We start from the raw sequence: 12,352 nt of genomic DNA on the forward strand, positions 1-12,352 counted from the left end.
TACTCATTAACTACAAAGGGCAAGATAGTGATTTTACAGTAGAAATATTATGTGGCCCAATGTATCACCTGGTCTTACTCTTGCGCCTACTGAAGTCTCGGGGAGAAAACCTGTGGCAGCAGAGGGATGAGGATGCACGCCCCGCCCACCTTTGTGCCGTCACCCCGGCTGCGCTCTCCTGTTCCTTTCTTACTAGTCCACGAACACACTGCGGACTCCCACACCTTCATGCCTTTTCATACGTAGTTCCCTCTGACAAATGCCCTTCTTTCCCAGGTCAATTCCTACTCAACCTTCAAGACTCAGTGAAAGGGGCAGTTTCGGAGACACTCCCCCAACCTACCCCACCCCACCCCAAGTTGGGTTTTCCTCATCTTTGCACTCCCATCACGCTGCGCTTCCTTCCGGGCCCGTCCTGATTATACTGTATCAGCACAGTCCCACCAGCCTGCCCAACTCCTCAACACCTCCACCCCGTACTGTCTAATAACGGTAGCCACTACCCACATGTGGCGACTTCCATTTAAATGTAAACATTTGGCTCCTCAGTGGTGCTAGCCACATTTCAAGTAGCCACATGTGGCTAGGGGTTCTTGTATTGGGTGGCACAGTTACAGGACACTTCCACCATCATAGAAAGACCATTGGACAGCAATGGTCTGGGACAAAGGTAAGAATCTCAGGCTCTTTGAGTTTCTAGGACCTTTGTACTTTGTCATGTGCTGTCCCTCCCCATCCGCATTCCTAAAGAGACTGGGAGTAGAACCTTTGATGTGAGAACAGCCGAGGGGCTTCTCGACTCCAGCCCCTCAAAGGTCAAGGCAATGTTAAAGAGGTGAGGAGCTGAACTGTGCCCCCACAGTCTGATCAGTGAGAGTGGGGAGACGGAGCAGCAATAGCCCGGTGCTGGGAGTGCAATGCGGAGGGGAGGAGGAGAACATCAGACAGAGCAAGAGGAAGCATGAGGCTGTTCCAAAGGGGCCCCAAAGCTTGGTAGACGGGAGCATCAATCAAGAAATCAACCAAACTTAACTTCCTCTAAGGTTTAGCTTAAAAGACCTATTCAGTCATTCATGCAAATCAGCCGCATTGCAGTGTCCTCTGTGCTGTACCAAGCACCGTGCTGGGCAATGCTCTGGACAGAGATGATTTCAGACCAGTGATGCTCTTGAGCCACTTTATATAGCCCAGTGGGGGAGACAGATAATGATGTGAGGGGTCTCAGAAAATGTGACCAAGGCCACATTCTGTGAGGGATGGGTTCTTGAAGCCCATCTCACGAGAGTGAGAAAACCTTCATCAGGGATATTGAGGAGAGCACACCTGGCAGGGAGCTGGCACAGGTAGAATACAGTTGACCCTTGAACTACGTAGGGGAGAGGGGTAAGGGTGCTGACCTACCGCAGATCAGAAATCTGCATGTAAATGGACCCATGCAGTTCAAACCCATGTTGTTCGAGGGTCAGCTGTGCTGAGTTGGGAGGTTACACGCAGGCGTTTTCGGGGAGCTAGTGGATGTCCAAAATGTGGGCGAGGAACGAGAGGACTACAGAGATTGGCTGGGGCCACACGGTAGAGAACCTCCAACATCAACGCAATGAGCTCACACTTCTTTCTGTAGGTGGCTGGAAACGGCTAGCCGTGGGGTTGGCAGGAGGTAGGCATATCACATGCATCTATTAACAACTGCCCTGTGAGATTCCGATCCCTATTATACAGGTGAAAGATCAGGTTGTAAGGGGCCAGCGGACTTGCTGAAGGCAGCACAGTCAAGTGTGTAATGGAGCCAGGATTCAAGTGGGAAAACTGAACTTTGGGAAAACAAAACCAGCGTGAAACTGAAGGTGGGAGAAGAGGGGCACGATCAAAGGCAGTGCTGCGTGGTCTACCAGGGAAGAAACAAAAGAGTGCGGATTGGACTTAATTTCTGACTCTCCAGGTCGACGCTCTTCAAACGCTTAGGTCTGTTCCTCGAGGAGGCATGAAATGCTCAGATGGCCCCAGCTGCGGCTTTTGCTTAAATGTGCACATGAAGAAGAAAACAGGCACCAGCTGAAGATGCTATAGACGAGGGTCAGCCAAACCACACCCTCTTAGAGGCCATTCCAGACTCTAAAAATGCACCAACATTGTTACTGATTGCTGCTTCCAGGGACCCCCTGCTGTCGCTAACCAAGAGCCATTGCTTTGCCCTATTCCTCCTGGGCTCTGTCGAGGACCAGGACATAATCAGCAGCGCTGGAAACGTGCCCGTTTCATAGGGAGGCCATTTGGGGGACTGGAAAAAAGTCAGGAACCCCCATCTTAACTTGCTTTGTGGCCTTGGGAAAGATCCTTCACTTGTCTGGGCCTGTCCCCTCCTCTGTAAACAGAAGGGAATCCAGCTATTCGTTATCTAACATTCCAAGCCTATGCGCGGAGCTCTTAGAATGTATCCAGCCCTTGCCTTCCGGGCCCAGGTCACCATCCCCCTCAAGGGCAGAAATGTGGCCAGCTGTGGGGAGGGGAGAGGACTGCAAGGCCTAAGCCAAGCCAGCCACAGGAAGGGTAAATATTGATGCCGCAAAAGTAGAAGGAAGTATCCAGCCTGTGAACGGAAGAGAAGGGAACTAACTTGCTGAGCACCTACTCCATGCTGACTGCTTGGCATTTGTTACCTCTGGGTGGCAACGGCTCATCACCCCAAGTTTTAAACTGAGACACCCACTCAGAGAGGGTATCTTTCCCAAGTGCACATACCTAGCAAGGAAAACCCCCAGCACCTGAACCGGATCAACTCCACAGCTCAGAGCCTTGTTACTTTCTTATGCAGACCTTTAGTAAAAGGAAAACCTGCCTCACCCTTACCTCCCACTCAGTCAGAGCATCTCACCCACCCAGTTGCCTGAGCGTCTCCCAATAGGGCCTCACCTCCCAGGGCTAAGACCTCTCTCTCCACGGGCTCCACCATGGGGGAGGGGGCATAAGGAGGAGGCAGAGGCGGGAGGTGAGCACAAGGTCTTTTATGAGGCATCAAATATACATTCTTATATACAAGGAGGAAAAAAGACAATGCCTGAACCCCAGCTCCTCTCCACACGGCCCCTCCCGCTGCCGCCCTCCCCTGTCCCCAGGCCCCACAGTGCCTGGCCCTTCATACAGCCAGGGTCTGTCTGTCTCTACTGCAGTCCATGGTGGAGAGGGGAGAGGGAGGCAGGAGCTGAGAAAGGAGCTGGAGATGCAGGTCCAGAAGAGGAGCTGGGGCTTGTAAAAAATATATTTATAATAAATAAACAGGGGTGTAAAGGGGCTGGAGAGGCAGCGGAGATTTTGATGGACAGAAAGACTCAGGCATCCTGGCTCCCAATCCCCACTCTGATGGCTTCCCTCTCTGCCCCAGGAAGGACCATCTTGGGCTCACGGTGGCCCTCTGGAAGCCTCTGTCCCCAGGGCTGATGCTGGGTGCCCTGCCCCGGCGAGGTGTGTGTGGGCAATGTCTGTAAAGTGCATTGTCTTCCGTTGTAGGAGGGGGAGGTGTCAGGGAATGGGGGGGCATGCAATATGGGTGAGGGAGGGTAGTGCCCTCCTCATCCCAGACCTGAGCCCCCCCCCCACCAAAATATGACTGGACTTTGATCAGGGTAAGAACGTTGCAGAGAGGCAAGGTCCTGAAGCTGAAGAAGCCAGGGCTGGGGCAGGGACTGGCTCTGGAGAGGAAGCACTGCCCCATCTGGGGATAAGCATAAGTGGGGGCCCACCCACCTAGTGCGTGGACAGTCCATGTCCTCCGGCAGGCGGAGAGACGCATGGAAGGGTGTGGTCAGGCCCTGAGGTCAGAGAGAGGGCCCAGCCCTAAGGTTTGGCCACAACTCTACAGAGCTCCCTTCTAGGCCTACATGGCCCGAGGCGCCCTGGGGAAGCCTTTGCCTTCACCCCTCCTAACACCTGCCCTTCCCTACAAGCCAGAGCTGACAGGAAGCTCACACTGGTGGGGCGGTCTGAGGTCACCCAGCTAGACCTGGGTGTGGGGGAGGATGAAGAGAGGAAAAAGAGGACGAGGATCTCCAAAAGGTTCCCCCTAGAGCTCGAACTCTGTGTTCAGGCTTCAAGTGGCAAGGATCCTGGAATTTGGAAGGAAACCCCATGGTGACTGTTAGGGTTAGAGGAAGGGTCCCAAGGCAGGGAGGAAGTGGGCAGGAGGACATTTCTATGTGTACATATATTTTGGAAAAACTGAGGAAGCAGAGAGGGTGCAAGGCCCTTCTCCCGTGGATTCCCCAGACCTCCTTGGGTCCCAGCTCACACTTTCCATTCATCACACCACGGTGCTGATCCGACTTGGCTTGGCCTTAGGGTTTGCAGTGGGTGGGTTGGCTGCGCCAGGGGGCCCAGAGGCGTGCAGTGGGCCATGGGGGGAAGTGGGTGGCAGCGGTGAGTGTGGGGTATGGGGTGAGGGCGGGGGCAGGGGTGGGTAGGAGGGGTGGGGTGGGATGGGTGAGTGTGGTGACAATGGTGACTGAGGGTGGTGGGGGTGGGAGTAGGAGCCCCCTGGTGGCCGGGATCCTGGGCCCCCAGAGGCCCCTGATGCTGGCATCATCTGTGGGTGGTGGCTGAAGATGAAGTGCTTGGGGCCCTGTTTGTGAGCTGGAGGGTGCTGGGGGGCAGGACTGTACAGGGGCAAGGGGGATGTGGGTTGGTGCAGGGGGTGGCGGCCATGTGGAGCAAACTGAGGGTGGCCTCCAGCCCCCCGTCTGGGAGCTCTGCCTGGCCGGCCCAAGGTATAGTGCTGGGGGCCCGGAACTGGACCGTGGGCGTGGAAGTGGCGATGTGGCCCCACAGGTGGGGCTGAGGCGGGAGGTGGTGGAATGGAGCCCAGTTGGGGCAGGGGTGGGGGCTGCTGAGGAGGTGGGGGGAGAGGGGGTTGCTGGGATGGGAGGTAGGGGGGTGGGGCGGGGCCTGGTCCTTGGCAATACTGGGCATGCAGGGCCTGGAGCTTGGACTGCCCATCAGGCAGCACCCCCAGGCCACCGTGGCTGTGACCATGGTGGTGGTGGTGGTGGTGGTGGTGGGTGGAAGAAGCAGATGAAGAGGAGGCAGAGGCCTGGCCTGTTGGCGGTGGTGGCATCTGGAAGGGCCCCTTGCCCCGCTTGCTTCCAAATAGGGAGCCCAGGAAGGATGAGGAGTTGGAGACGGGCCTCTGGCTCTTGTACTCCTCTGGCGGCGGGGGTGGGGGCGGAGGTGGCATCCTCTGGTGAGGGCGTGGACTGCTAATAACGGACCCCTGGAAGGGGGAGGGGGGGAAGTCAGGCCAGTCTAGACGTCCTAAATCCCCAACCTTAAACTCCCCCTGGGCCCTGAGGGCTGGAGCTGGGGAGACAGGAAACCCCACAGCATCATGAAAACCGAGTAACATCCTGTACTTGTACATGGAGCTCCCAGGCTCGCAGAGCTCCGCTGTCACATCCACTATCTCATCTGAGCCTCAGCTGGGAGAGGAAGAGGAAGAATTAGCGGTTCCTCCTCCTCATCCCCATTTTGCAGGCAGACAGAATGTTAGGCGCACAGAGACAGAGTAACTTGCTCAGGCTCCAAGAGCAGGAGTCGGAGGTAAGAGCTCCTCGTGGCCCAACGCCAAGGGCCTTACTACTCAGAGTCGGCCCAGGGGTTGAGAGGGGAGGCTCGGGAGAGTGGAAGACAGACTGAGAGACAGGCAGAGTGAGGACAGACAGAGTTGAGGACAGATGGAGAGAGTGGTTGGCTGGGAGAGGCAGCAGCAGGGTTCCCAGCAGGGAAGAGGCGGGAAGCAATAGGGCCCCTCCTCCTCTGGGGTCCAGGCAGGGCAGGGCTCATGCAGAGGACGAGTTGGGCAGGAGCTGGCACTTACTTCGATGGTGCTGTCCAGCGATCCCACGCTGTTACGCCGCCCCCGCTTCCCTGCACCCACAAGCAAGGAGCCCAGCGTCAGAGTGGCCACCCGCCCTCCCCACCCTGCTGGGCTCCAGAGCTGGGCCCCAGGCCTGGGCCCCTCCCAGGGACAGACACCCCTATTCCCTTTCCCCCCCGTTGAAGAGGGGGGGTGGGGAGGAGGAGAGGTGGAGGAGGAAGAGGAAAAGGAGGAAGAGATGGAGGAGGAGTAGAGGTGGTACTGGAGAAACAGAAGAGGAGAGAGAGGAGAAGTGGAGTAGCAGAGAGGGGCTAAGACTGTGGCCCCACTTCACACTCCCGGGCCCAAACCCTGGGCTCCACCTGCTCTGATCTGGCTCCCAGGCCCCCTACCGCACAGTGCCCGGGCCTCTGGATGAAGGCAGGGGCATGCGTGCGTGGCAGATGCAGGGAAGGCTGGCGGTCAGTGAAAGGAGGCAGAGAGGACACCGGGTCCCACGTCTCCCCAGCCAGGGCAGGGGCCCAGAAGACTTGCCTGCATCCGAGAGGTCTCGCAGGGAACTGCTAAGTGCGCCCCTTTTGAGCCCATCGCCTGCTCCATAGGTGTCCTCCAGGCTGCTTCTGGCCAGAGTGCCATTTACTGAGTCCTTGGCCCCTCCTGGCTGTGACGCGTTAGGCCGCATCATCCCTTTCTGCTTCTCCAGCTCAGCTGGGTGGCAGTGGGGGCGACAGGGATTGAAAGTCAGGAAGAGGAGTGACAGGCCAGCTGACTGACCCAGCTCTCCACGGGCCTTTCCCCTCCTTGCCCACTGTGTCCCCAGGGCTTCTGGTCCGCCCCTTGGACCTCCAGCGCATCCCCACAGCTACATGTCCCAAGCCCCCTATAGCGTCCAGCCCCTTCTCGCACCATCTCCTCTGGCTTGGTCTTTCTTTCCTCCCTCTCAGTGCCTCCTCCTCTCCTCACCCTTCTTGCCTTCTCCGGCCCCTGCCCACTCTCGATTTGGTCCTCTAAACCAAACCTGCCCTTCAAAGCAGAGCTTTACAGTGGCTGGGTCGCAGGAGGGGCCCTTCTAGACTGTGGCGAAGGGCAATCGTTCCAGAATCTGCTCAGTTCTCAGAGCCTTTTCTGCAGAGCAGAGGGCTCCTGGAAGGGCAAGGGCAGGAAACGGACAGGAACCATGGCCTCTAGTATGTGTGTGAGCAGTGTGCTGGGCACTATGTGTCCTCGATCTCTTGTCAGTCTTCACGAGAGTTCGGAGGTGAGTGTTATCATCCACATTTTTCAGAGGGAAAAAACTGAGAATCCGAGAAGTCATAGGAGCTTACCCAGGGTCATATAGCCGGAAATGGGGCAGTCGACATTCTGGAAGCAGGTCTGCCTGAGTCCTGAGCCTGTGCTTTCAGCCTCCTTACACCCCCACCACTCCGCAGAGGTCATGGAGCTGTGTGTCTCCCCTCCCCTTATCTTGGTACGCTTATCCCTGTTTCTGAATGTCTCCAGGATCTGGTGAGCTAAAATGTGTGGTCCTGCCTTGCTGAGGAGTAGAGGAGCCCCTGGAAATGTGAAGGCCTTACCCAGAAGCTGTCTTCCATCTCTTTCTCTCCGTCTCTCTCTCTCTCCCCCTCCCTCCCCACTTAATACCATGTTATGTAACTGTAACTGCTGTGTTTGGAGGAGAAACGACTTGGACAGCATTGGGAAGAGTGAGATGTAATCACACTATTTTCCATTATACATGGTCAAAATGACTTGGTGTGGTCCCTGGGGGCTGGGAGGATGGGTCACTGGGGCCCAGCTGAGGAACTGGCATGTGGGGAGAGGAGAGGAGAGGCTGGGAAGAAGAATATCATTTGCTGGTCACCTAGGATATTCAACACCAGTGTCCTGCTAGCATGGAGGGCACTCTGTTGGCCTTATCTCATTGAATCCCCATAACTCTGGGAAGGAGATTTCCTTATCCCAATTTCACGTAGGAAGACAGTCAACCAATCTGCCCCAGCTCACCCAGATAATAAGTACCGTACCTGGGATCTGAAACTACAGTCCTACCTCCAATACCCTGATTCTTCTCCCTGACGCCTTTCATTAGCAAGAAGAGTTGCTCATAATTAAGGCTTGGAATAATAATCAGAAGTTGACAGGTAATGAGCCCCTTGTCACTGAAGGTATTCAAGCAGAGGCTGAAGGGTTCCTGGAATGAGGGTAGGAACGTTGGGCAAGCTAACCCTCAGCTCAGATTTTCAGAGGACAGGATTCTTGGTGTCGGCATGGTTCAGTATCAGGACAGGGTGAGGAGGGGGAAAGAGAGATGGCGGGGCTACTCACACTCCACGCGGTATTTCTCCATCTCTTGCACCTCAGCGATGGACTCACGCAGGTCAGATGTGAAGCGCAGCCGATCCTGGAGGCTGGGGGCGTTGAAGATGATGAGGACTTTTCGTTCCCCGCCAGGCACTGCAGACAGCAACTTGATCCCAAACTGGTAATCTGTGGGGCAAGGGGGGGGCGCACCCCTCTGTGAGGACTAAATCATGATGGCCCCTATGCAAAACATGTTCTTTCACGTCCAGCTCTGACTGAGCCTCTTATCTGTTTGAACCTCTTCAGTGGTTCCCCTTTGCCCCCAAGAGCCATCTGGGAGTCATGGCCACGTTACTCTCTCTACTCTGGGATGTAAGGGTAAACTCAACTCTGGCTGCCCTCTAGAACCTCTTCCTTTACACCTCTACCTCTACTCACATTGCTCCTCCTGCTCAGGAGGCCACCCAAAAATGGCCTCTGGCTCAGTCTTTTAAAGCGCAGCATCACCGCGATCTTTTCAGCCCCCCAGAAACCATTCACACTGTAGGACCATGAGCTCCCCAGGACACAGAGCCGAGTCATACTCCACCCTATCCTACCCTGCATCCCGGGACCGAGTAGGTGACCTCAGCGCAGTTATCCTGGACTCCCAAACTGGAGGTTGGTCTGGATGCAGGATGAGCATGGGGGCCACGGCATAGACTCTCGGGATGATGGGGTTCAAGGAGGGACTCACATGAATTCTGGAAGAGTTGCATGTGCATTTCCACCAGGGGAAAAGACTGACGGAAGCTGTACGTCACCAAGATCTTCTTCTTCTGGAAAATTTTGGTGACCTTTGGCAGGGGTGGGAAAAAGACAAGAGGCAGGGTTTGGGGTGGGGAATTTCCAAATGGCACCTGTTTCTCACCACCTCTCTCCCCTCCCACTGCCACTGCCACTGCCACTGCCACTGCCACTAACCAGATGTATACACACAAACACACATCCCCACAAACTGGGGAGAAGTGAAGCTTGAGGAGCAGAACAGGAGACAAGAGAAAATGCAAGTTCCTGATGTAATGACTACGCACAAACAGGTGTTTGCAGCTTTCACAGGAAGTAACTGCTTCCTCCAGGAAGCCTGTCCTAACACCCCACACGGATCTGCCCCTGCCTCTCAGAGAGCTGGTTCAGTGCCTTTCACTGTCCTCAGCCTTGAGGAGAGCACTCTGAGTGTGTGAGCACTTCTCACTGGACCAGGAGCACCAAGAGGCAGGAGTCTGGTTTTCATCTATCTCGCCCACTCACATGGGGCCCAGCACACAGTAGTCATCTCCACTGAACCAACATATATAGTTAATGTCTTCGTGTGAACAACACAAGGTCTTTATCAAAACCTTGATATAATCCAGGGCACTCTGGACTCAACGAACACAGGTTGTGAACACCCGAGACCCTCTGCAAGCAGAGAAGTCTGCCATTTGCATTGAAAAGCCAATTATTTGAGCCCTGACTGGTGTGGCCCAGTGCGTTGTGCTTTGCTCCACACACCCAGTTGGGGGGGTGTGAGAGGCAACGAATTGATGTTTCTTTCCCTGTCTCTCCCTTTCTTTCCTTCTCCCTAAAAAGAAAGAAAATCCTTTTTTTTCCTAAAAGATTTCAGGAGGGTTACAAATATTTTGCAGGTAGGCAAAATATTTGTTTAGTCCTTCGGACTGTGAGCTCCCCAAGAATAACAACTAAGGCTCAGCGGTCTCTGTGAACCCAGTGCCTCTTACAGGGCCGGACGCACACAGGGACCAGTGTCTGACAGACGTTGAAACATTTACTCAGCCACTGTACGGGGCCAGGCACTCCTCTGGGTCGGGCTATTCCACATCTGACCTCTTATTTCATCCATAGGAAAACCCTATGAGATAGGAAGTAGCCCAATTTCACAGAGGAGGAAATTAAGGCTCAGAGAGGGCATCGGAGCGGCTTCATCTAACGCAGCAATTCTCAAGTGGGAGTGACTTCGCCCCCCAGGTGACATTTAGCAATATCTGGAGACATTTTTAGTTGAAGAAGTGCTACAGACATCTAGTAGGTAGAGACTAGGGTACTACTAAATATCCCGCAAAACACAGAACAGCCCCCACGACCAAGGATTATCCAGCCCCAGATGTCAGCAGTGCCGGAGTTGAGAGACCCTGCTATAAAGGAGAGAAGATCAAGGGAGACAATTCACTGTCCTCAAATCCCCGAGTGGAGGGAGAACTTGCTCTCTGTGATCCCAAGGGCTGAGTGACCATCGTTGGAGGAAGCCCACCGGGAGACAGACTCCAGCAGTCGGAGCTGTCTGACTGGGAAGCAAGCTGCCGAGGGAGCCTCCTGTCCTCCCAGTCACGCCAGCAGGGCACCGGGCAGGACGCCGCTGTCTGCCCTGGGTCAGCGGTTGAACAGGAGACCCTGAAATTCCCTTCCCTCCTGCAGAGTCCTCAGAGTCCCAGCGGTAAAAGACTTTCATGGTCACTGGAGATGAGCTCAGTTTTAAGAATCACTTCAAGCACCCTGACCACCTGAAGGGCTCAGACTGAGGCCAGGGTCACAGGTTCACCTTCCTCCACCCAAACCTTCAGGTTACTGAGGCAGATAGGGACCTTTCCCACCACTTCGGAGACTGTAAGCCTATCATCTCCCCTGATCCTCACGGTTTCTGCCCTCACGTGGCTGTCACTACCTCCGAATGGATCCAGGAGGTAAAGCGGGGGAGCAGGGGGAGTCTATACCTCGCCCAGGACCGCAGAGAGAGAACACGTGGCGGAGCACCACACCCACCCTATCCGCACTACTGTTGCCGTGGTTCCCAGCGCACAGGGGCCCAGTTCACCACCTCCTCCCCACCTCCTCTCCTACAGTGCTCTTACCACGAGGAGGTCATTGAAGAGGAAGACTTCCCGCTGATGCAACCCTAGCCTCTGGGGGCGGTTTGGATCTGGCACCTCATAGAGCTGGCAGCAGCAAACCAGTCTACGGTGAGGAAGAGACAGGACCTAGACAGGCACGAAGAAACAGGTGTCAGCAAGGGCAGCACGGCAGCTTCAGGCACCTTAACATTGACCGCAAGAGGACATTTCCCCCTGATGCACACAAAGAGCCTAAGGAACAAAGGCCCAGGCTTTTCTGCTGCCTTGCCTTCGTCCCGGGAGCTCCCTCTGTCTGGAATGCCTTTCTTGCCCAGTTTCATATGGGCCACACCCCACTCTTCCTCCAAATCCCAGCTCCAGTGCCGTTTATTCCTAGAAGCCATTCCTGCTCTCCAAGGACTGAAAACGACCTCTCCCTCCTTTGTGCTCCCCTCAACTAACTGTAAGGCAGGCGTATTGTGTCTTTGTCTCACACCCCCTCTCCCCCACCCCGCTCCAAGCCTGAGAACGCCCCCAAGGACAGAGGTATGTGATTCATACCTGCATCCCTGGTGCCCAGTGAAATGTTGGGCTCAGTGGAAAGGCATCCGTCAATATTTGTTGACTAAAAAACTAGAGAGTGTTCTTGACTTTGGTTATCAAGTATTGGCTTGGCTCATCACTTGGGATGGACAGACAAAACCAGAGGTGGGAAGGATGCTAAGATTTAAGCAGCACCCACTGTGTGCCCGGCAGCGCACTAGATGCGTTCCCACGGAGTGACTCAGTGCACCTCGTGACCCCTGAGGAATGCATCCTCGCCTACTCCATTTGGCAAGTGAGGTGGGCCCAGAGAGGGACACTGACTTACCACTTGGTGGCAGAGGCCAACCCAAACCCTGTCTCCTTGGAAGCCACACAAGTCACTTACCGGCTTCTTGCCCACAATCATGCGCTCCACAGCCTGCACCTGGGACACGTGGTCATCATTGGTCCGCAGTTCACGCCCCTGGATCCGCTGGTAGATGCCCACCAGGAGGTCTCGAGGGATGTCTTCACCGTTGTCAACTCCTGTGTAGGGGGAGTAACACAGATATACGGCATAACTGTGGGGAGTGGGTGGCAGGTGTTCTTCACAGCACCCCACACGCAGGCCCGGGCCATAACAATAGCTAGGAGTAGAAGGAGCAGGCACCCTCGATCCTCCGGTCAGGATCAGCCAGGAAAGACGTTGCTCAGCGAGAGAGGCAGTTGCTTTCCTCCCTAGCGTGGGGATTTTGTCTAAACACATCAGATCATATTATGATTAAAACAATCTGAT

At 55.2% G+C, this 12,352-nt stretch overlaps 1 protein-coding gene across 6 annotated transcripts in view; it reads right to left on the minus strand.

Annotated features, from left to right (window-relative positions):
• Window positions 1–2,987: 2,987 nt before the first annotated feature.
• The window catches only part of IQSEC2 (IQ motif and Sec7 domain ArfGEF 2), a 78,418-nt gene continuing 69,053 nt past the window's right edge, over window positions 2,988–12,352 (minus strand). For 5 of the 6 annotated variants that reach the window (XM_037061649.1, XM_037061648.1, XM_037061652.1 and 2 more), the window contains 7 exons: window positions 11,963–12,102; window positions 11,053–11,178; window positions 8,901–9,000; window positions 8,189–8,350; window positions 6,398–6,571; window positions 5,864–5,913; window positions 2,988–5,260 (listed from right to left, as the gene is read on the minus strand). In XM_037061649.1, coding sequence (XP_036917544.1) covers window positions 4,295–5,260; window positions 5,864–5,913; window positions 6,398–6,571; window positions 8,189–8,350; window positions 8,901–9,000; window positions 11,053–11,178; window positions 11,963–12,102 — 1,718 coding nt within the window. In that variant the 3' untranslated portion in view covers window positions 2,988–4,294. The remainder of the gene's footprint in view (window positions 5,261–5,863; window positions 5,914–6,397; window positions 6,572–8,188; window positions 8,351–8,900; window positions 9,001–11,052; window positions 11,179–11,962; window positions 12,103–12,352) is intronic. The other variant, XM_037061653.1, reaches the window with a different exon arrangement.

Source organism: Sturnira hondurensis, unplaced genomic scaffold (assembly GCF_014824575.4).
Source record: "Sturnira hondurensis isolate 20B ecotype Veracruz unplaced genomic scaffold, ASM1482457v3 Scaffold0013511, whole genome shotgun sequence".
NCBI classification, from domain to species: domain Eukaryota; kingdom Metazoa; phylum Chordata; class Mammalia; order Chiroptera; family Phyllostomidae; genus Sturnira; species Sturnira hondurensis.